This window comes from Grus americana, chromosome 27 (assembly GCF_028858705.1).
Source record: "Grus americana isolate bGruAme1 chromosome 27, bGruAme1.mat, whole genome shotgun sequence".
Lineage (NCBI taxonomy): Eukaryota > Metazoa > Chordata > Aves > Gruiformes > Gruidae > Grus > Grus americana.
Genome location: NC_072878.1, coordinates 4,362,262 through 4,384,257, shown reverse-complemented (window position 1 = coordinate 4,384,257; position 21,996 = coordinate 4,362,262). Strand labels below are relative to the sequence as shown.

General features: G+C 41.5%; 1 protein-coding gene across 1 annotated transcript in view; it reads left to right on the top strand.

Moving 5' to 3' along the window:
- Positions 1–5,381: 5,381 nt before the first annotated feature.
- The window catches only part of LOC129196992 (ATPase family AAA domain-containing protein 2-like), a gene marked incomplete at its 5' end in the record, with an annotated part of 59,354 nt that continues 42,739 nt past the window's right edge, over positions 5,382–21,996 (top strand). Inside the window, 15 exons of the mRNA XM_054804957.1 lie at positions 5,382–5,401; positions 6,833–6,920; positions 7,899–7,970; positions 10,918–11,005; positions 11,456–11,564; positions 12,571–12,681; positions 13,344–13,452; positions 13,676–13,791; positions 15,075–15,249; positions 15,952–16,040; positions 16,388–16,547; positions 17,761–17,851; positions 18,286–18,590; positions 19,999–20,015; positions 20,923–21,106. Coding sequence (XP_054660932.1) covers positions 5,382–5,401; positions 6,833–6,920; positions 7,899–7,970; positions 10,918–11,005; positions 11,456–11,564; positions 12,571–12,681; positions 13,344–13,452; positions 13,676–13,791; positions 15,075–15,249; positions 15,952–16,040; positions 16,388–16,547; positions 17,761–17,851; positions 18,286–18,590; positions 19,999–20,015; positions 20,923–21,106 — 1,734 coding nt within the window. The remainder of the gene's footprint in view (positions 5,402–6,832; positions 6,921–7,898; positions 7,971–10,917; positions 11,006–11,455; positions 11,565–12,570; positions 12,682–13,343; positions 13,453–13,675; positions 13,792–15,074; positions 15,250–15,951; positions 16,041–16,387; positions 16,548–17,760; positions 17,852–18,285; positions 18,591–19,998; positions 20,016–20,922; positions 21,107–21,996) is intronic.

The following is a 21,996-nucleotide window of genomic DNA, read 5'->3' as shown; positions in this document are numbered from 1 at the left end:
CTCGTGGGACACATTCTCAGGCAGAAGAGCAACAGGTGACGTGTGCCGATAAAGCCAAGGAAATTTTCACACAGCCAGTGATTGTGGATTACTATGAGCTCAAAGTAAGTCTAATTTCAATTTTGTTAATACTGAAACAGGACGTTGCCTTGCTACGTGTGAATTAAGTCAGTTAACCAATGCCAATTAAAACAATGTATGGGAAGGATATAAAGCTTGTGAAAGAATTCAACCTGTAATGGACTCTGACTGCTGTGTTGCCGCAGCTGGTGTAGGCTGCTGTTCTTGATTTTGGTTCTCTTCCTCATCTTTAATTTAAAAGGGCTTGTTGAATTTGAAAATAGCCCACTAACAGCCTGCTAGTACTGTTGGTTCCTAATGTCTTAACAGTTGTTATGATGGATTTGGGGGCTGGGTTTTGGGTTTTGCATGTTTTCAGTTATTAGGAACCTGAAAAGAACCTTTATTTCTAGCAGTGATGACTCGAAACCTGAAGTTAGGTTGCCATAAAGCTCATCAAGGATAAAATACTAATACCTACTTTTCTGAAATTCTTTCAAAACCCAGTGTGAGAATTTTACATTCCTACAGTTACAGTGTTATAAGGGTTTTCCAGTCCCTCGTAGAAGCCGCTATCCTAGGCTACAGTTGGGGAAAGGGTTAAAAATGGCCTAGCTGCAGGGGGTAAAGGAGATTCCTTTGCGTGGATTGCAGAGGGTAGAACAAGGGCCTCATCTTCAGGGGATATTGCAGTGAGGAAGTTAGGAAAATTGCTAGGTTGGAGTCCTGGAGGTTGGCCAAAGCAGAGGAGGCCTGCTCTTTACCTGCCCTGACGAGAGAGGGAGTAGTACACGGCTGTTTCCCCTGTGTGGGGAGAAGCCAGGACAGGCTGTGATGATGGGCATCCCCCAGCGAGTCGTATTCTAGGCAGAGGCCCTCACTTGGTCTGTTCGGTGACCCCAAGGGCTCTCCTGCCTGCACCGCTGGGGGGGTCCCTCACCCTGGAGCTGGGCCTTGGGCTGAGCGATGGCCTCACAAGGAGCGGGGCCGGGCTGTTCCCCTGGTGCTGTGTTACTGGGGTGCCTCTGCCCACCCGTGCTTCCCCGCTGCCTTTTGTTTATGCAGATTAGCCTTTAATCGCATAACCCAACATTATAGGCAGTTCCCAGGCATGCCTATACATTTTGTAGGACGATGTCTAAGCCATAGGCATCCAGCTGTAGGAATACTATGAGTACGTTTGCAGGTGAGATTATTTCTTGGTCTAGGGGTTTTTTCTAGTTGTCTCAGTGGCGAATGCTGAAAGTATTGGTTTAAGTCTTTCTATACTCCTGTGTGTGAGTGTGCACAAAAACTGCCTTCAAATAAATGTAGGGCTCTGACAAATTAAAAATAAGTTGACAGGCTTTCTGTTACAATTTCTTTCTTAAACCTTTGAGAGGAAGAATGTGAAAAGTGACTCTGACAGACCAGACTGCCTGTCATTAAGCTTTAGGTCTTGTTACATCCATCTACGCTGGATCTGAGAACTATAAAATAGCTTCAGGGGTTTCATCTCAGATGCCCCAACTTAAAGCCAGATATGGGAAGCATACCACGAGGCCTCGCTCCACCAGCTTGGAGAACTGCAGGAAGCGAGGCGCTCTTTAAAACGAGCGATGAAGGAAAGGTGATTGAAATCCTCCTCGTCGGAAGGTCTGTCTTCTCACGGCCAGTTGTGCGGTGAACGTTGGGGATGACTTGTTCAAGGCTGTCTGAAGAGAAGACCGTCAGGATCGCCCAGCTCTGTGGCTCAGGGCTGACCCTCCAGCAGCGGGCGGCCACAGCTCTCGCTGTGTGGCACTGCAAGGGCATTGCGTGTGCGTCATTGCTCTCCTGTAGCCGCGTTCTTCACGCTTCTGTTATCATCTCCATCAGCTACTAATGGAAGTACCTCTTGGTAAAGTTAGTGTCAAGAAGTGAAAGAATCTGGTCTGTTTTCTGCCCTTTTCGGTGTGAGACTTAGTTTGGCGTACTCCTAATGAAACTTTGGGTTGGCTGAACAAACTGAACAAGCCCCCTCTCATGGGTATAGCTTTCCCCCTCACATAGGAAAGGTGATAGTACTCACCCTCCTTGCAGAAATGCCAATGTGAACAAGATCAACAGCCATAAAAAAGTGTATCTTGAGTTCCCTTTGGTTTCCCGGGGATAAATACCGTCCTCTTGAAGGAAATCTTTTCATGTGCCTCTGAATGCAGTTATCAATGGAACAGAGAGAGGAAGAGAAACTCTCCTAACTAGATTTTAATCCCCGAACATGCAAAGTCAAGCTTGACTGCTCCTCTGAACCAACTTTTGAAATAAAAGATTTGGGGGTTTTTAATGAAACACTAAGTTTATCTGACAGGCTTTGCCGCAATAACTTTTTCAAAGGATATTAAGCTCAAGTTGTCCACAAGAAGAGTGTGGCAGAGGGGAGCTTTAGCTTTGCAAGTTGGGCTTTTTTTCTGAGAGCTCCTTCCTGGTGTACAAGTTACCTGCTGTTAGTTGCACCGCTATTGAATCAGGAGTGTTACAGAATAAACTTGCCTAAATGAGGCAGAAGTTCCTTCTTAACTCAATACATGTGGTTCGGATAAATACATTCTTATTTCCTTTTTTATTTTCCCTAGGATTTTTCCTCTGGCAAAATGGGATGTTTCAATGGACACTCTTTAAGATCAATGAGAAAAAACATGCCGCCCTGTTCAGACTCTAGCTTTGACAAAAGCATGGAAATATTAAGTGAAACCGTCAATCGAAGACACTTTAGAAGGTATTGTATTTCCAGGTGTTCAATCTCTGTTCAATTTCTAGAATGAAAAGTGAAAGCATGCACGAGTCACATCACGATACACCTACAGCTAAAAATCTGCAGAGGGATACGATTATGTTAATACCAGTGCCAGTATCTTAGAACTGGAATCCCTCTTCTTAGTAAAAGTCTTCTGCTTGTATAAAAAACATGTGTATCTTCCCAACTCCTTTGAGATCTCTCCTCCGCTTTGATTACTGAGATGTTATTTGTGCTGTTGAGACTTCAAGGTTAGCAGGTTAGGAAATGTCTGTCCTTATGGAATTGTGCATACGGTATGCAGCAGACATCTGAATCCTTGTGGTCCACAGGCTTTTTTTTGCATGATGTGGAGCACCGGATTGTAAACTTGGTGAAGTTCCCCAGTCTTGAGGGGGAACTATACAATGCAATACGATATGATATGCTATAATACAAAAATTGTAATACAACAATTCTTTTCTCCTTTTCTCTGTCTTCTTTCTTAACGTAGGCAGTTGGCAAAGCCGAAATCAGACCCAAAAAAAGAAGAATAGAAAGAAGGTAAGTAGTGATAATTCCTTAGGATTCCTTTTTAGCCTGGTTTCTGAGAAGGATTGTCTTTGGTCACTCTGTTGAACTTGGCTCCCAAAACTTCTGAACTCATCAGCCAAAATCAGCGGAAGTTGTGAGAATAGGTACCTCAAAGGCAGTGAATTTCCTATGAGTTGTATGAAGAGAGGTAGGTGCAAACAGGAGGATATGCTATTAATTCCTTGCAGGCTTGGGGAGAACGCAGTGTGAATCCCAGCCTGCTCTTAGGCACTGGAGAACCTGTTCCTTGGCTTGGGTTTCTTCGTGACATGGATTTTCTGGAGTCTGCAGGACACAAATTGATTGAAAATCAATCGTTCTTGCAAATAGGAGGGAATATTGCAGTATTCTATGTGAGTTAAAAAGTAATTCAGTCATGAGAAGCACAAACCCACAGACATGAGGAAGGTGTCCCTGAAGTTCAGCGATTTACCTTGGAACCGAATTGCGGCGCGGAGCACACGAACAGGCTTGGTGTCGTGAAGCTGCTTGCTGGCAGCTGGGAAAATCTGTTATTTGCAGGCAGAATCCTGCCAGGCGCAGGCTGAACACGGGAAGGGGCCTGAAATGCACTTTGTCTGTAGTTATTCAGGTTCTAATTGTGCTCTACTTTCTCATTGACCTCTCTTAATTATTTTAATGACAGTGTGTGGTGGCTTGACCCTGGCTGGAGGGCAGGTGCCCACCAAAGCCGCTCTATCATTGTCCGTCCTCCGCTGGATGAATAGAATGAAAGGCTTGTGAGTTGAGATAAGGACAGGGAGAGATCACTCACCAATTACAGTCATGGGCAAAACAGACTCAACTCGGGAAAATTAATTTCTTACCAATCAAATCAGTGTTAAGTAAGGAGAAATAAACCCAAATCTTAAAACACCTTCCCCCCCGCCCACGACCCCCCGCCTTCTTCCCAGGCTCAATTTCACTCCTGATTTCTCTCCCTCCTTTCCCCCCACCAGCGGCACAGGGGGACGGGGAATGGGGGTTGTGATCAGTTCCTCACATGTCTCTGCCACTCCTTCCTCCTTAGAGGGAGTACTCCTCACACTCTTCCCCTGATCCAGCGTGGGGTCCCTCCTATGGGAGACAGTCCTCCACCACCGTCTCCAACACGAGTCCTTCCCACGGGGCACAGTCCTTCACGAACTGCTCCAGCGTGGGTCCCTTCCACGGGGTGCAGTCCTTCAGGAATAGACAGCTCCAGCGCGGGTCCCCCTGTAGCCCTGCCCCGCTACCAAAACTTTGCCATGCAAACCCAGGACATAGTGCAAGTAACGAACCTGTGGCAAAGGATGCTGCGTGGTAAGTACTGGGCGGATGTTGTTTTAAAGCAGCAAGCGTTTGAGCTCTTTGATATTGGGGCGTTTATCTGGAGACATTTCTTATCTTCTAGAGCTTTTGTGTCACCATGCAGAAAATGAAAGTGATGTATGCTTAAACAGTGTACTAAAACTATGCATTTTAAGAAGAGACTTCCCACATAAACATTTTTTAAAAAAACAAACTATCAGATACGATTTTACATGAATGGAGTGAAAACACCTTAGAGAGACCTGTTAGTTGTTTTCACTTTTCCAGAAAGAAGTAACTGGAATAAACTTGCCTCCTGCATGAAACAAAAACTGCGTGTTTGTTTTCATCAGACTGGCTTTCTAGACTAATAAAAAGTTGCTATACAAGTCGTGCTTTTAACATAAGTCATTTAAGTTGAATGCTGTGGTCGTGACAATAACTTCTAATTCAGTATTTAAAGAAAAAATCCACGGCAGATTTTTTTTACATTTTACTAGAATAACGGTGAAATAAAGGGAATAACATATGTTCTGTCTCAAAATATTTCATCCATTAATGTATTTTAGTCAACAGGACACTGAAGACTAGAGCTGATGCAAAAGCTGCAGAACAAGTCCATGAAGAAAATGGGGATTTGGAGGTCCGCCGAAGCTGCAGGCTTTGACAAAGCCATTACACCACTACAAATCAATCTGTTTTATTTGACAAACTTATACCAAAGTGAGTGAGATTTTTGTCATCATCTTGCAAAGCTACTAAAATGAGCCTTACTAGCAAGCCTTTGTGCTATGGCATAGTATCAGCTAGCACCTTTCTCCTTCTTTTGACAACAGAAAAAGGTATTACTGTTCCTGGTAGCAAGAGCTAAATGTATTCAGTGGTTAGGCTGAGACTACATATAGGATATGGCCTTGTGATACCTGCTGGGCTCAGGTGCCCTCCACTGCAGAGTCCCACCAGGGTCGCACGGCTCGGAACTTGCAGGATGTTGTTAAGCAACCTCTGCTAACATTCCATTGCTGTTGGTCAGGTAGGGTGTCCTCCTCTGCCTCTGCCTCTGCCAGTATGTCCTGTAATTATTGTTAATACAGTGATTTAGGTAACGTGTGGGCCTTTGTCCTTCGCAGCCAAGCTGTTTAACCCGAGTCTTTTGGAAATAGATGCCTGTGGCTGTTTAAGACTTCCAGGTTGGAGAGTGTGTGTGTGTGTGTGAGGATGTATTTGGGAAGTGCTTCACGTGTAAAGAGTTTGGGCACAGCCAATGTTTAAATTGGCCCCCGGTGTCTTCATTTTGTGATTGCCAGCTGCAGAGAGATCTTCATACTAGAGCACCTTCTATGTCCGGGCTGGGTGGGTTTATGTGTTGTCTTGTGAACCAAAACACTCACTTTACGGTGTGACTTTCAGTAGATTTAACTTGCCCTCTAAATCGATTTTCTTAGCATCAGAAGCGCCTTCATTTTTAATTAACTTTTCTTCCATGCTTATGAATATTTGTCTAATGCTCGGTTGAGTTGAGATACTGAGGAAAGTTGGATACAGCCAAAGTGACGTAGTCCTAGTGTTTCTGCCTGTCTGTCCAAAGGGTTAATGACCTTTGTGAAGCCCAAATTGACCTTGTTTTCTGAAAAGTTTGTGAACTGGAACAGGAGCGGGATGGGGTTTTTTCCAGCATATACAGTCATGGGAAATCAACATGAAACTTAAATTACAGTTAAGAGAAGAATAAGCAACCTGTTGTCTGAGGAAGGCTGTGAACTAAACATGACTTAATGCTATCATGCAGAGCAACTGAAGCGCTATTAAAAACCGCTATAATTTCTTTCTGTTACATTACTATGATCTTCAGAATTCTTTTTTCCTACTAAATTAGATTCTTTTTTTTTTTTTTTTTTACTGTGTTCAGTGAGAGGGGAAAATAAACCCGAAAACAGTGTCTGCAAATCCTCAATTGCTTATTCTTAACTCTCTCTCTAAAAAAGTAAACATTTGACCTGATTTTTAAGTAGTGTTAAAAAACTTGGTTAAGCGTCAACGACTCTTACTTTGTGCATACTCTATTAAAATGTCATGCTGATTATGTGTACTGTTTTAAATATTTTTGTTTGTACTTGCCTATCTTTGTTCTTACATGTCAACTTTTTGTCGTAGTACTGCAGAAGCAGTCTTGCAAAAAATGGATGACATGGAGAAGATGCGTAGACGGCGAATGATGGAAGACCTTGGGGTGTTCCACGATGTAGGAGATACTAATCTATTTTACTCTTTTTGTATAAGTAGTGTATTCCACATAGGGAAATTATTTAGTTGCGATTTTAATTTGGCTGAAATAACTTATTCCAAAGAATAGTGTAGTCTACAATAACATTTGGTTTTGCTCTCTAATTATAGTTTAACATCTTACTGTTATGGTCACGCTACAGATACACTCGAAGGGTGGGTGGAGGAAAAATCTTCAGAAGACATGAAAAAGCAGTACTATGCTGAAATACATGTCTTATACTACACTTTCTGAATGGCCTTCTGATTTTTGAATGGAGGCTCTTTACAAACAGCTGTTTCAGGGCTTGGGTTTTCACTGCAAATCTTACTAAAAACTGAGTTCGTCGATGTCTGATTTATCTGTGTTTGGTTTTGTGCCAGCCTGGCCTGTGAGCTTAAGAAGTCCTCTGTCCCTAGATGAACTGAGGTTAAAATTATATACAGCAATCATATTTCCTCTTAGTTTTGCTCAATAAATTAAGTTCTACTGTCCTTTTGAATGACAGGCACTTCATTTTTTAAACATCTTCATAGCCTGCTTTCACAGGTTTTTGCTTAGATCTAAATTACTTTTTTTTTTTTTTTTAATGAAACCAGAATTGTCCATAGTACTTTGTACATCATGTCTCAAATGCCCATATGTGGGTTTTGGGGGTTTTTTTTATCTGCTAGAAATTGCTTTTTCCTGGGTTCTTGGATTATTAACCTGTGATTAATTGATACACTCGGTTTTGTATTTAAGCATTTAACTATCACATGTACAAAACCCTATTTTAGAGCAGAAATTCTTGTTATTAATCCTGGGTGCCAGAATGATGTTCCTGTTCTCCCGTACCTTAATTTAATCTTTTGTGTACATGGAGTGCTTTGATAATGTTACTGTATAGGCACTAAATATGCCCATGTCAGGTTTTCTGCATGTTTGTGACTGATCCTTCTTGTTTCTTTTATTTAGGAGAACCTCGATATGTATGCACAAGGAAAGAAAGAAATCCAAAGAGCTGACAAAGAAATAGCTGATAATCAAGGTGGCATTGTAGGTTAGTTCTGGTTTAAATTTTTTTTACTATGCTCTAGCCAAGAGCCTTGTCTTAAACAATTGAGATGAGCTGAACTACTGAGTATTTTTCTTCTGTTGAAAGAATCTGTGTTGCTATTGACATTACAAGCCATAGTCACGGACTCTAGAGCTGCACTGTAGTGAGCTCAGAACAGGTATTCGGAGGAAAAAAAACCAGTGCTTGTCCAAAATGCTGACAGGATAAAAGGCAACAGATGGCTGTGGACGGGTGGGAATAGAGAGAAACGGACAGTATTCCTCAGAATGAGAAAGAGTGATCTTGCTGCAGCAGGAGCATGACAGTTTTCACGGTTTTTGAGCAGCGCAGCAAGAATTTTCAGGCAGGCAGGCAGGCTGCCAGATGAGTATGGAAAGCTCCTCCAGAGTGTGACGATCAGCAGGGGAGAAGATAGTGGTGTTCATTTTTGTGTTTAGCAGGTAGTCGGTGGAAGCTGCTGTCTGGGCCTGTAATTAGGAGCTGTCATCCCGGCACTCAGTGGGAAATAAGATGAGGAATAAGGTGAAATTGTAAAAGGCCATATTAACTTTCTGTTTGAAGTGAGGGGGAAGAACCTCTAAGGTTTTAAGGAGAAGGATAGTTGTGATTAAGGCAGTCAGTCCAACAATCCTTGTAGGAGATTTCTGGATGGAACAGAATGGGGCGAGACTGTACTTAAGGATAGAAAAGGATGCGGCAGTAGTTGAGCTGATCAGTGTTAGGTTTTGTGACAGACCTCCTCTGCACACTCGCTCAGAGAGACAGCGGCAGGAGGGGGAGCCCGCATAACACCCTGCCGGGCTACTCCCAAGGCCATCAGTCCATCAAAGCCCTATCTGCACAAGCCCGGAGGAGCGCGTGGGTGTGCAATGGCAGACACCCAGATCAAAGCGAGGAGGAACAGCCACCCTGTCTGGGCCTCTCCCAGGGCTGTCCGTCCCATCAGAGCTCTCAGCCCCAGCATCCGGGCGGGAAACCTATCTGGAGGATTCATCGGGGGCAGCTCTGCATATCACCTTTTGGACTAGGGGGTTACTGCCCAGCAGTGGGGCATTTTGTGGGATGCAGGGGAAAAGCAGTTCACGCAGGACTTAAGGGATCTTAAGGGCAGGAACACGGGAGGCGTTCCGGTGACTTTGTGAGGAACAAGAGTAGGAAAATAGAGGGGCAAGGGGATAAAACGGGCCAGTCACATGTAAATAGTTTGCTGGTCAGTACTGCCTGTGCCCTGCGTCTGGTCACCTGTCTGACCATCAGACTATCAGAACTTGAACGAGAGGGGATTTATGCAATCTCCAGCGCGGGCGTTATCTTGTATGTGTTACACAGCCTGTGTACGACTTAACGACTGGCAACGGAGACCTACAAAAAGGTTCAAGCTAGATGTCCAGGTGTTAATGAGCACTGGGGTGATCTTGTTGCTAATCCCGATCAGGCCAGCGAACAGTCCGTGGCCTGGTTTTAGGCCTGTTGTTCAGCCTGTCATTAGTTCAGACCTAGCCTGTGGCTCCCGGGTGCGTACCTCGGTGACCAGACCTCCTCGTAGAGCAGTGAGAGAACACCTGGAGCCACAGCAGGAGTCCAGCGAGAGGCTGACTTCAAGAAGCCCAGGTAGAGCAAGGCATTACCAAAAAGAAACGACCAAGTGTGCCGAGGACATTTGACTGGTAAGGGAGGACAGCTGACTCATTTGGAGATCTAGTTAGGAGAATATCAAGTCAAGGCTTTAATAAGAGCAGCTTTAATACAAGGTACGGGCAGTCTAGAGGGAGGAACTGTATGGCTTGGTTCAAGTGTGTGGATCTCGAGGTGTTGGGCAGGAGAGACTTGTAGAAAGTAATTACAAATAGTATGTTGAAAGGGAAATAAGAGTATGGGGCAGTTCATTTGTGGTCAAAGTGATAACTCTGGAATTTTAAATTGGGAAAAAACTAAAATATACTTTTAGAATGAAACGTGTGCCAAGAAGGAGTGAGGAAGGTGTGTTAGTATAAAGAAAGTGAGTGGAACAAGGGGAAGGACTCGAGGAGCAGAAAAGCTCGTGCCTTTGTGACAGGAGTGTTGGAGAACCATGGACTGGGGATAGTAGTGATGCCAAAATAATTTTTCACTTTTCCATGTGCTGTCTACGTTATCTTGTGTAACTTATCTTGCATTCAGAAAGCAGTGTGACATTTTAGGGGGAAGAAATAAAGCTTAGTGCTTTCCAAGGAATCAAGCGTACTTAATTTTAGTGAGCAGGGAGGTGAACAGAGCATGTACATTCCTCACCCGGTGTGTAGCTATTAATGTGAGAGGGTGTTACTAGGAACCTGCTAGGTAATTATACTCTGGTTGTTGCATTCTTACCATCCTTCATGAAAAAAACATGAAGTTACTTTGCAGAAGCTAGTGGCATAAACTGTATGCATTTGACATTATTTTCTGATTGGGGAAGTTCAAACCTGAGACTTGCCCATTATTGCTTACGTAATCTGTGGCAGAGCTAGGGCTTGGAGCTAGCTTACCATGCTTAGTCTTACCACTATAGAATATTAAAAACATTTCCTTGAAACGCTTTCTCAAAATAACAAGAAATGACTTTCTGAAATAGCGGTTTTCATAGGAGCTGCATCTTAGCTAAGCAAGATGACAGAATTGGTGTTAGTAAGGCTGATGAGAAGTCACCCAGCAATTTCAGCGAGCACAGAACAGTATCTATATGTACGCTCCTCTGTGTTTTGTAATTTCTGGAATGTCTCTTGCATAAATTGGTCGTAAGGTTTTGCCAGTTTTCAGATCTATCATCATTAACATGAAGGTAATAGTAAAACCTATAGGCATCTGTGGAGTGCATTTTGAATTTAGTATCATTTGCAACAGTACTTAAACAGTTTAACGTTATGTCAATGTACAGTAGTTTCATCAGCAGAAAATGAAGAGAAAGATGATGGTGAAGACACTCGAAAGCGTTATGACTTTCGACAGAGGAAAACCGTTGAGCGCTATCAAGCTCCATTGGAAAGTAGGTTATATGCACAGTTTCTCTGAAGACCTAATTCCTTGCATAGACGATTTTTTTTAATGAAATATATACCCACTCAACTTCTATTTAAATTTCTTACCTTCATTCTGCAAGTAAATTTTATTAAATGCATGTAGCCTGTGCACGTTATATTCCTTTGCCATTTGGCATACTTGTTGTTGTTTTTCAATAAAAAAAAGGCCTGTGTATCCTTGAAAGAATAGTAATTAAGCAGACTTGATAATCTTACTCTTGTGGCTTTCAGTTCTCCTTAAAACACAAGTGTGTGTTTTTTCCCTTCTACTGTGCACTGATTTAAAAAAAAAAAAAAAATCCCCCCCCCTCCCCCAAATCACTTGAAACTTCCCCTGAAATTTTCTACCTCCTCCACTATCCTGCTTTCTCTTAACCTTGTTTGTAACATTATTCTAAATTCTTTGCTTTCAACAGAACCAAGACAACGTAAGAGAGATTTTTCGGGCCGGTCTTCACCTGTCAGACAGAGATACTCATTTAGAAGTGCTCAGTCAGAAGGCTCTTGCTGCAAAAGAGCTAACAGGTTGGTATATGGTTAGTGATAGTTCTTACTTATCAATAGTGCTGTTGCTCACATTACTGAATAATGCTTTCAAGGGTGTTTGGATTGGTGGTAATTACAGATTAATAGTGTGATTATCGCTGTGGTAGTCCGAGGGTATAAAGAAAACAACTATTGAGAGTGTAAACTGTACTTTTTATATTAGCCATTAGGTATTTTAAAATGCAGTATTGGTGGTCACTGATAAGGTAATTCCGGAGGTTGTGCTGAGATTACGTAGCTGCAATTCTTTTGTTCTTGAACCGAAGCCAGACTCTCTCTCTGAAAATCTGAGACTCATCCTGAAGAATACCAATTATTTTCTTAAAACTGAAGATAATTTAGTTAGAGGGAGAACCTGTGTGGAAGTTTTAATGGATTTGTTTTGTTTTTTTTTTTTAATCAGTCAAATACTGATTCTGGTTTCTGTCTGAAATCAGCTAATGATTCTGTATGAAACTATCCTTAAACAAGAAAAATGCTAAATGAAATTATAAATTATGAATTACAGTAGTAATGACAAAGAGGTTTTGGATCCTGTAAGCAGTTAGAGCATGCAGAATGCTGTCTCTTGCTAGATATGAGCACTTTGTTCAGCGTCTTTGAAAGCAGATAGTTATGGAAGGAAAGGTTTTTGAAGCCAAATTTGTAAACAAGTTAAAAAGGTTTATGTTTCACAGAGTGGATATATAATGCTAAGTGAAACTCCATTTATGTGTGTGTGTGAGAGAGAGATTGGACAAAATGAGTAATTTATTTTATGAAATTTCTTTTAAAAATAGTTAAACATTTTACCTTCCTCAGAAAAATTAAATTTTACTGTCACAAGGAAAATCATGTCATATACTTTGAAATCAGATTCAAAAGGAGTACAATGATCTGGAAACTTAATAGATCTCAAAGTAAATTCTGAGACAGAATTCACTTCAGTTTTGATACTATTTAGCGTGTACTTTAATGTTTTACTTGTTTGTTTAAATGTTTGCAGACGGAGACACGCAGTCCACAACACAGATTCCACATCCGCTTCATCCACATCTGATGACGAAGAGCGTTTTGAGAGACATAGGAAGCGCAGCCATAACAGAAATTTAAGAAGGTTAATGAAATTGGAGAATAGGGGAGGGAGAAATCTATTTGGGGGGAGTTTGCATCTGCCTGACTGTGAAGTGTTAGCCACTTTCTCTTGTACAATTTCTAAAAACTATTTTAATAACAATCTAATAAATAAGTTTTCAGCCCAATGTCTCTCAGACATGTGTGTCTTCTGGCACATGGATCCCAAAGTCCTTGGGAAGGACCAGCAGTAGTGGCCAGCCTTTATAATGTTAATCCACACTGAACTAAGTAGCCCCTTGGGCTGTAAGTCTTTGAATGTAGACGCGAAAAAATCTTTGAAAGATGTCAGTGTGTTTTGAGGAGTTCTTCCGTCACGCAAATCAAGGTCAGGTCACGGTCTCCACATATGGAGTAAGTTGTTTGAAGCTTGCATTCCTCTATATGCTGTGTGGTCTGGCATGGATATTTAGAAGTGCTAAGAGTTATTAAAATAATTAACGCAGTTTAATGTCTGGAGTGACATTTTCCTTTTTTTACTCACGGACATTAAATGTAAACCAACTTGAACAAATATTTCATTATTTAGGAAGTTTATCTCATTTATAAGGTCTTCTGCATTCACTTGCCATCGTTATAAAAGCAAAAAGCTAGCTGCATCCCAAGTTAGAAAGTGCCTTTCTCTTTCTCCTTAATTCAAATCAGGTGTCTTCCACTAAACTTTCGAAACGATGAGCTAAAGGGAATTCACAAGGATCGAATGAAAATTGGAGCAAGTCTGGCTGATGTTGATCCAATGCAAATAGATTGTTCAGTAAGTAATTTTAGTTCATTGTGTCCGTGAGATGTTTCCAGTGTTTCTGAAAGCTTTCAATAACGTGCTGTCTACAGCTACCTTGGTTTACAGTTTTCTCTCCAGCAATTTGAAAATTGCCCAGAACATTTCCTTTGTGCTGACATGTACTTTCTGATGGAACCTCATCAAGGTTGCAGCTTTCTTTAACATATAAAACGTGTTCCGCTGACTTTATTTTTAGGTGCGATTTGATGGTGTGGGTGGTCTTTCTGACCACATTTCAGCTTTAAAAGAGATGGTCGTTTTTCCACTGCTTTACCCAGAAGTCTTTGAGAGATTCAAAATTCAACCTCCAAGGTAACAGATATTGTTTAAAACTATGAATTCTAATTCACCCATTTTCAGGAGAATATTCAACTGAGGTATCAATATGTTTCCACGCTTCAGAATTTTCAGCAATGTTGATGGGGCTTTTTGGCAGTAGTAAAAAGCAATTTCTTAACAATGGAGAGAATCCAGAATATATGTAGGTTCAAAGATGTACCGTGTGGTGAGAGTATACTTTAAAAGTGTCTTGCCTTTAAAAGGTGGGGCTGAGTCATTTTTGGTTTGAGTTCGATGGCCACGTCCGCTTGATTAGTTTATAAGCAAGAAGGAATCATCTACTGGTAGTCAACTGTAATTTGTTGCTTGGAAGTCCAGTTGTCTCTCCCACCAACTGTCTTTTTGTTCAAGTGATCAGGGATACGTTTTAGAATTGACAGGACTTGCAACTAGAACCTTGCCGTGTTTGTCGTGCTTGGGCTAAAGTAAGGATCTGACCACTTTTTACACAGCTAAATTAGTTCTGCGTTATGACATTATTAGAGATTTAATTGTTAGCTTTATATATTCTTGATCAGCGCAGTTCAATTGTGGTATAGTGAAATATGACTTTAAATTCTTTGCTTTCGGTAACTTTAAAAGTATTACAAATAATGAAAAGACAATATTGCAGTGGGTTTGCTTCTTTATTCATTGAAATTCTTTTTGAAACAGCAGTGTATTGGCTTTTCTAGTTGATGGCTGTATTTATCTGGAAATGCAGAATACTCTCCCAGGTTTAGACTTCCACCTCATTTATCATCAGCAATGGATGGCCTGGGAGACCAAATCCAGTAACTTAAAGCTTTTTAAGGGAGAATGAAATGCTTTACTAGCAAATCTTGCCTTTTGTGAAAACAAGCATTTACATGCAGCGTATCATAAGTTAGCCAAGTCTCAGATTCTGCGCTCAAGTTTGTTCTGGTTTGGCTCCACTGTGCTGTAACCACCCCTGGTAGTTTGTCAGCAGTTTTGGAAGTGTCCTTCCGGGACACTAGGATCTTTTCTCGAGGTTTGTACGTCTTCATTATCCTCTTTATTTGTTGCGTTTACTGCCTTGTTGAATTGTGTAGGAACACAAAACTTCCATCTCTTTTCACTTTTCTCACACTTCAGCTGTTACCGCGATCTTATACACAAAGTGTTTTGGTTAGGAGAGAAGAGGGGTGTGGTTTAGGGATGAGGACTGTAATAGATACTTTTCCATCATATATGAATCTTTTCTTCTTTTTCTTTCTTTCTTTCTTTTTTTTTTTTTTTTTTTTTAATAATTGCAGAGGCTGTCTATTCTATGGTCCGCCAGGGACTGGAAAGACACTGGTTGCTCGTGCGCTTGCTAATGAATGCAGCCAAGGTGAGAGGAGAATAGCCTTTTTTATGCGAAAAGGTGCCGACTGCCTGAGTAAATGGGCGGGGGAATCTGAACGACAGCTTCGGTTATTATTTGATCAGGTAAGGTTGAAACGTGCTGTGTGTTCTGTCCGAGTGGTAACTGTAATCTTCTGTGGTCAGTATTTTTAAGAACAACTCACTCCTTTTTGGTTTTTGTCAGTTCTTTCCACTGAAACGGGTTTGTTAGTGTTTCCTTTTTCAGTGGGTTTTTTACGGGCTTGAAATCTTGAGATGTATTAGGGAAGATTAATAAAACAAGAAAACCTCGCAAAGCAAACCCCTGCTACCCACCTCAGAAAAACCCCACCAAAACCCCCAAAATAACCATCAACAAAAAAACCCCACCAAACCCAAACCAAAACAGCCACAAAAAGGGTTTCAAGAGGCAAGAGATGGATGGTGGCTTTAGATCCGAGGGAAACAGATGCAGGCTGACGGCATAGTCATTTAAATTCCTAATGGAAGCTTGCTTTCAGAACCTGTAATTGAATTAAGTCTCGGCTCTGTTCTCAGCGGTTGCCAAACAGCTGTAAAAACTACTGCTCTGATTTGTTTCCTGTCACCCGGTCTCAGTGGCTTGACACAAGCTGCCGTCTTCTGTTACTCGTGCCCCTCACTCCATTAGCCCAATTAGTAGAGATCCCTGATGCCAGTCTGAAAGATCTAGTTCCAGTGACTTCCCAACCAAAACATTTTTAATGCATTTTCTCTTTAAAATAGTCCCGGTTTACTTATGTCCATATTCCTCTGTTTTCATTCGAGGCCTACCAGATGCGACCTTCAATTATCTTCTTCGATGAGATAGATGGCCTTGCTCCTGTGCGGTCCAGTGAACAAGACCAAATTCATAGGTAGTACATTTTTGGTATCTACATAGAAGCTGCTTGATCTTTGTGAAAAGACCACCACAACCTGTTTAACTTTATGTGATACATTAATTTATCCTGAAAACTAGTAATTCAATGCTACTAAAATTCAGATGATTTTCAAACAATAACTGAAACCAATTCACTCAGCTTGATATCAGCACAAGGCCTGTGGTAGCTTACTGGTTTTGTTATGTCCTAAATTAAGTCTTTCGCTAATTGGCGTCTCATCAAGAAAAGCTTGTCCTTTTTGAGTGGTCATTGCAGAAGATTGCGTAGAATGTAACAAAATTTACTAAACCAGTGAATGAAAATTATATTTTTTCTGTTAGCTCTATTGTGTCAACTCTTCTGGCCCTTATGGATGGCTTAGACAGCAGAGGAGAGATTGTGGTCATTGGAGCCACCAACAGGCTGGATTCTATAGATCCTGCTTTACGAAGACCCGGCCGCTTTGATCGAGAGTTCCTCTTCAGCTTGCCAGATAAAGAGGTCAGAACTTAAACACAACCTTAATGCTCATGTGACAAAGTCCCTCTTTATAACAAAACCACGTAACAATGCAGGATTACAGAGCAGTTAAAGTCAAACCCAGTGTTGGACAACTTGGGCAAAAGAGAGACTGTGGGGAGCAGATCCGGTACTGAATATATACCATTAAGAGGATTTCCACAAGTAGTTAGTTCTGTAATTAGTTTTGGTTTCACTGTGACCAGCCAAGAAAATGGGATGCTGCTAGTCACTGAAACATGTAAGAAAGAGTGAATGCCCCAATTAGCTGTAAATTACTGCTATCTCATCTTGAAAATGAAAGAAATGGTGTGCGCACAAGAATTCCTTTTTGCAAGCAAAAACTTTTCTCAAGGCTGGTGCTGGAGCGATTGAATTTTTTTCCATTCCCAAATCTGTCCATGTTTGCTGACTGACTTAATCCACTTAGACACTTTCATCCTGAAGTGGTCTTGCTCTCAGTTCTTGGTTTACGAATGGATAGTGGATGTACCTGTGCTGGATCGTTCCCAGGCTGCGTATCCTGGGAGGGAAGTATTTTGGGAGCTGACATTCTTACTGGTAACTTCTTATTGGACAAAGATGCGAGGTACGCTGGACAGGTGTGGGGCTTGGGAAGCTTCTAGTTCAATGGCGATAGCTAAGCAATGAAAAAGTAGGTGTATAGCAACCAAAAAATATGGGGAGGAAGATAGTGTGGAACCCTGGTCTTGTGTGTTTTAATTTGGCTATGGTTGAAGGCTAGTAAAAGTGCACTAAACAGCATCTTTAACAGAAACATTTGTCTCCAGTTTTTATCTCCTTTCAGGAACAGGAGAGGAGGTGCCGTGAAACACATACACTATATGATTCCCTACTGTGGAAGAATTCTAGAAATCTGCCGTAATTAAACTGTGTACCAGGGAATACTTAAATAAAAGATCTTGCTAAGATCGGAGATGAAGACAGGCAACGTTTGACATTTTCTGGATCAGTGACAGTAGTTTGAGTCATAATTATTGTTCGTCTTTGTAGTAATTGTAGCAATTACTCTGCAAAAGCAGAGAGCGTATTAATCGAACTGTAAAATACTTAAAAGTTTAGCAGATAAACCAAGTATTTGTATTAATGGGAGGGTGTGGGGGGTTTTGTGTTGTTTCGGGGATTTTGAAGAGAAAACTCTGGACAAACTAAAATGCGACCATTTTATTTCCAGGCTAGAAAAGAGATTTTCAAGATTCACACACGAGATTGGACCCCAAAGCCATCGGACATGTTTCTTGAAGAGCTAGCTGAAAAATGTGTTGGTAAGTTTGAAAATACAGTGAGTTACTGCATGGGACTGAGTCCGAAGGAATCTGAGCTTGTAGCAGGCAGTACTCGAGCTCTTGCACCTTGCTGCAGAGTGAGGCGGCTGGCACGCCGTGGGAGCAAAGAAAGTTAGATGCTTCTTTTCTTTTAATTTTCTTTCTGTCTCTCAGAACGTTGAATGGGTTTTGGGCATCTTCCCTGGGAGCAAAGTTTTGATTAGGGGGCTGCTTAATAAGCGCAGGATATCAGGCTGTGAGCCACGTAACAAAACTTCTCTGCAGTGCAGTAACTCTTTACGTTCTCTCTTAAACTGTTAATTTTTGGCCGCATACAAAGTCTTTCAGTGTTGCGCTTGGGGAACGGAACCTTGGCCTTGACTTCTGTGTTGCCTGAGACTGATGTAACATTTGATTCTTGTTTTCTTTGTTAGGGTACTGTGGTGCTGATATTAAATCCTTATGTGCTGAAGCTGCCCTCTGTGCTTTGCGCCGCCGCTATCCTCAGCTATACAAAAGTAGCGAGAAACTGCAGTTAGATGTTGCTTCTATCAAAATAACAGCAAAGGATTTTGTCATGGCAATGCAGAAGACTGTTCCAGCTTCACAGAGGGCTGTGGCTTCACCTGGGCGAGCGCTATCATCTGTTTCAAAACCACTGCTTGAAAACACCTTAGCAAGAATTTTACAAGCCTTGCAGAGAGTATTTCCCCACGCAGAGTTTGCACTACAGAAGGACCAACAGCCAGGTATAACGATAACATTCACTACTTTAAAATTCTGTCAAAGCAAAAAATTCTCATTTGTGCAATCAACATACACAAACCTCTTGGCCATAATGACAGCAGAATTTCAGAATATGCATGTGCATGCTTTTATTTCAGGAACATGGTGGATAGGTTTTAGTCTGGATTCTAAACTGAAGTGCTGGATGGGAGCTGTGAATGACTCACAATAGGCCGTAGAGAACTATGCGTTCTCTACTACAGCACCCTGTTTCTGACAGTAGCTAACATCATATTTGTCATTTGTAGAGATGGATCTGAGGTTTAAAGTATGAGGCACCTCTTTCAAAATATTGAAATAGAGGGGAAAAAGGTATTTTTACATGAATGCTTCTAATTCCTGTCTGAAGAATGTCAGGACCACAATGCAAGCATAAGCGGTTTAAGCTAAATACTGTTTTAGCTATCGTGATTTTTTTTTAGCCATAGTCTCTTAACTTAAATGTTTGTGGATCACACTGTACACTTGTACAGGAGATGAGAATGGTTTAGTAGTGTGTACTTTGGGACTTGGCTTAGCATACGTGAGCTCACACCCCTGACTGCATCAGCCCTGATCAGGTTTACTCTGTCAGTTGGTGAGAGCAAAGAAATTGATAAACTCACTCCACTCTTGATTAATGGAAATCTGTTAATAGTTAGTTATGCTAATCTCTGGAGACTGTCCTACCAGGATGACTCCCAGTAGAGCCAGGAGATAGGTTAGCATTGGTAAAACAGAGGCAGAAATCCACCAACAAAACAAAAGCAGAGAGGCTAGGGGATTGGTAATTGCATCCCTTCTCTGTTGTCTGCCTTCCATTATCTACTCATTCGGTGATCTGTGAGGAGCCTTACTTAGCAGGTGTGTTGGTCTGTATATTCTGACTCACTAGTCCTACACAAATGGAAGTTTGTGGCCATCGCACTCGCTTAATTCCCTCGCTTCCAGTGCGGGAACCTGCCCCAGAAAGAAGTGGCCTTGTTGGGTTTTTCAGGTGTCTCGGAACCACCAAAGTTGTTCCTAAGCATCTTTCTTCTAAGGAGAAAAAAACCAAACAACCTCCCAAGCACTTAGGACAGCTTTGTAGAGACTTGTGCAGTCTCCTTAGGTCTGTGGTAGGACGAACTCTTCAGAAAATAGCATTCAGTGTGTGCCCTCAAATGAAGAAATAGAAGAAAAGGGATTTCCAGCACTGATTTGAAGCTGTGTTAATGCGAGAGTGAGATATGGAGTATTCAGGAAAGTTAACAAACCTCTCTTGTCTTTCAGACAGTGTAAATCATGTTTTAAGAAATTATGCAGTTGACAGTGATGAGGAATCGCCATCAATCTTTGAAGATAAGCCAACTCATCAAATGCCCAGTAGAGAAAAGGAAAAATTCCTCAATTTTAGCAGGTAAATGTTGATATTAAGCTTGTGACATTTTAATGTGGAAGTTGTATAAGCCAACAGTTGAAGAAATAAGATTGTTGTCATCACTGTTGGGTCAGTTATTTTTCTCCGTTTCTATCGCTATGCTGTCCAGAAAATGTGACCAGCTGAGTTTGGTTAGGTCTCTAAGATCTTTGACTTCAGCCAGTAAAGGTACAGTGGTATTGTGCTGGAAAAAACAAACGCTCTTCACAAATGTGTTTCATGCTAGGAAAGCAAGATTACTAGGAAATTAATACACAATTCAACGATGAAACAATTAGAATGACTGAATACAATCTTGTACGTATTTGGCGTACTGCTGTAATTTAACTAATCCAATTGCGTACTTCAGATACAGCTAATGTGTTTCAGCGCCCACCTTAATTTTTTCCTAGAAACGTTGTTCTGCTCCTTCCTTCCCGCTATCTCCAGTAACTACGGCCAAATTTCAGCTGAACTTGACAGATGTAGAGATCTCGTAGTTACTTAAACTCAAGACCTACTGAAAATTGGGGTGTACAGATCCAGATTGGTGTGTGTTGAGAGAGAGAGCGAGAGCGAGTTGTGTTTCTCCTCCATATCAGGTTACTGACCAGTTGTCATGTGTGTATTTAGCTGGACAAGTCCCCGTGTGTGATTTAAGAGCCATTACTTAAGCCAGCCAAACGAATAGCAGAGATGCTGGGGATTGGCAGGATTTCTTTGGGGAGCTATGGTACAAGTTTGTAAGAAAATGAGCTTTGATAGTCTTCCTGATCACAGACCAGCTTATTATTTACTGGAACATGGAGAGTATTTACCAAAAAAACGAGGTTAGGAAAAAACCTTTAACATCTGTGTGCCTAGTCATCACTTCATTTTGAAACTTACTATCTTCTAATTGTTCTAGAAATGCTTATTACCAGCCAACATCTTGCAGGCCACGGTTCTTACTAGTTGGAGAGCCAGGATGTGGGCAAGCTTCTCATTTGGCACCTGCGGTAATACATGCCCTGGAAAAGTTTCCAGTTTATACGCTAGACCTACCTGCTTTGTTTGTTACCGCCACATCACCGGAAGAAACATGTGCACGGGTATCTTTTTTTTCTTTTTAATCTCATAGGCTTCATGAACTGTATATAAACTAGTAAAATAAGCAAAATTCATTGTTAATAGAGGTGGCCTGGTTTGAACGTGCTGTTAGGTTTACTTCTGTCCGAAAATGCACGTTTCTTTTTAGCTCATATAATCCCGAGTAAGGATGTTGTAGATGGCCGTATTTTCTATTCCAAATTAAGCCGTGAGGAATTTGCTAGCAGCTTGGGAAGCTGGGAGGTGCTGCTAATAAATCCCTCTTTATCGCAAGAAATCCTGCCCATTTCGGTGGGATCCAGAAAGTTGTTTTCATTGCTGCTTACGAGACTCTGCTCCCAGTAGGTGGCTCTGCATCAGCCTGACTGCAGGTCACGCACTTTTTGTAGGCTTTTTTATTAAATATAATAAAAAGGCAATCAAGGTTTTGGGGAAAAGAAGTGTTTCTTTTTTTTACATATGTACGCGTGCGTGTGTGTGTGTATATATATACAGCTTCCACTGCTGTAGTATATGCAGTAAAAGCATTAAAATTCATGGAACACTTACATTTGTACACTGGTATGTTTTTCTTAACTGTGAAAATTAAATATAAGCAGATGTAGTGCTGTTTTCCTTTTTACTTTTAGGCAGGAAAGCCATTTTGTTGTTTGGCATCACTGTATTAAAATATCTTGACCTTTAGGCAGCAGCATTTGAGAGCTGGACAAGTAAGGACAGACACACTACAGGACTGGATACTCATTTGTCACAGAAGAGGCACAATTCCTTTTTTGTTACGTTACGGTTGCTTCTGCGGTCGTATAGCTACCGTGTCTAGTCACTGCCCAGACACACCACGTGCGCTTCCCATTTTGTGACAGGAACCCCCTGAATCTTAATAATCTGAAAG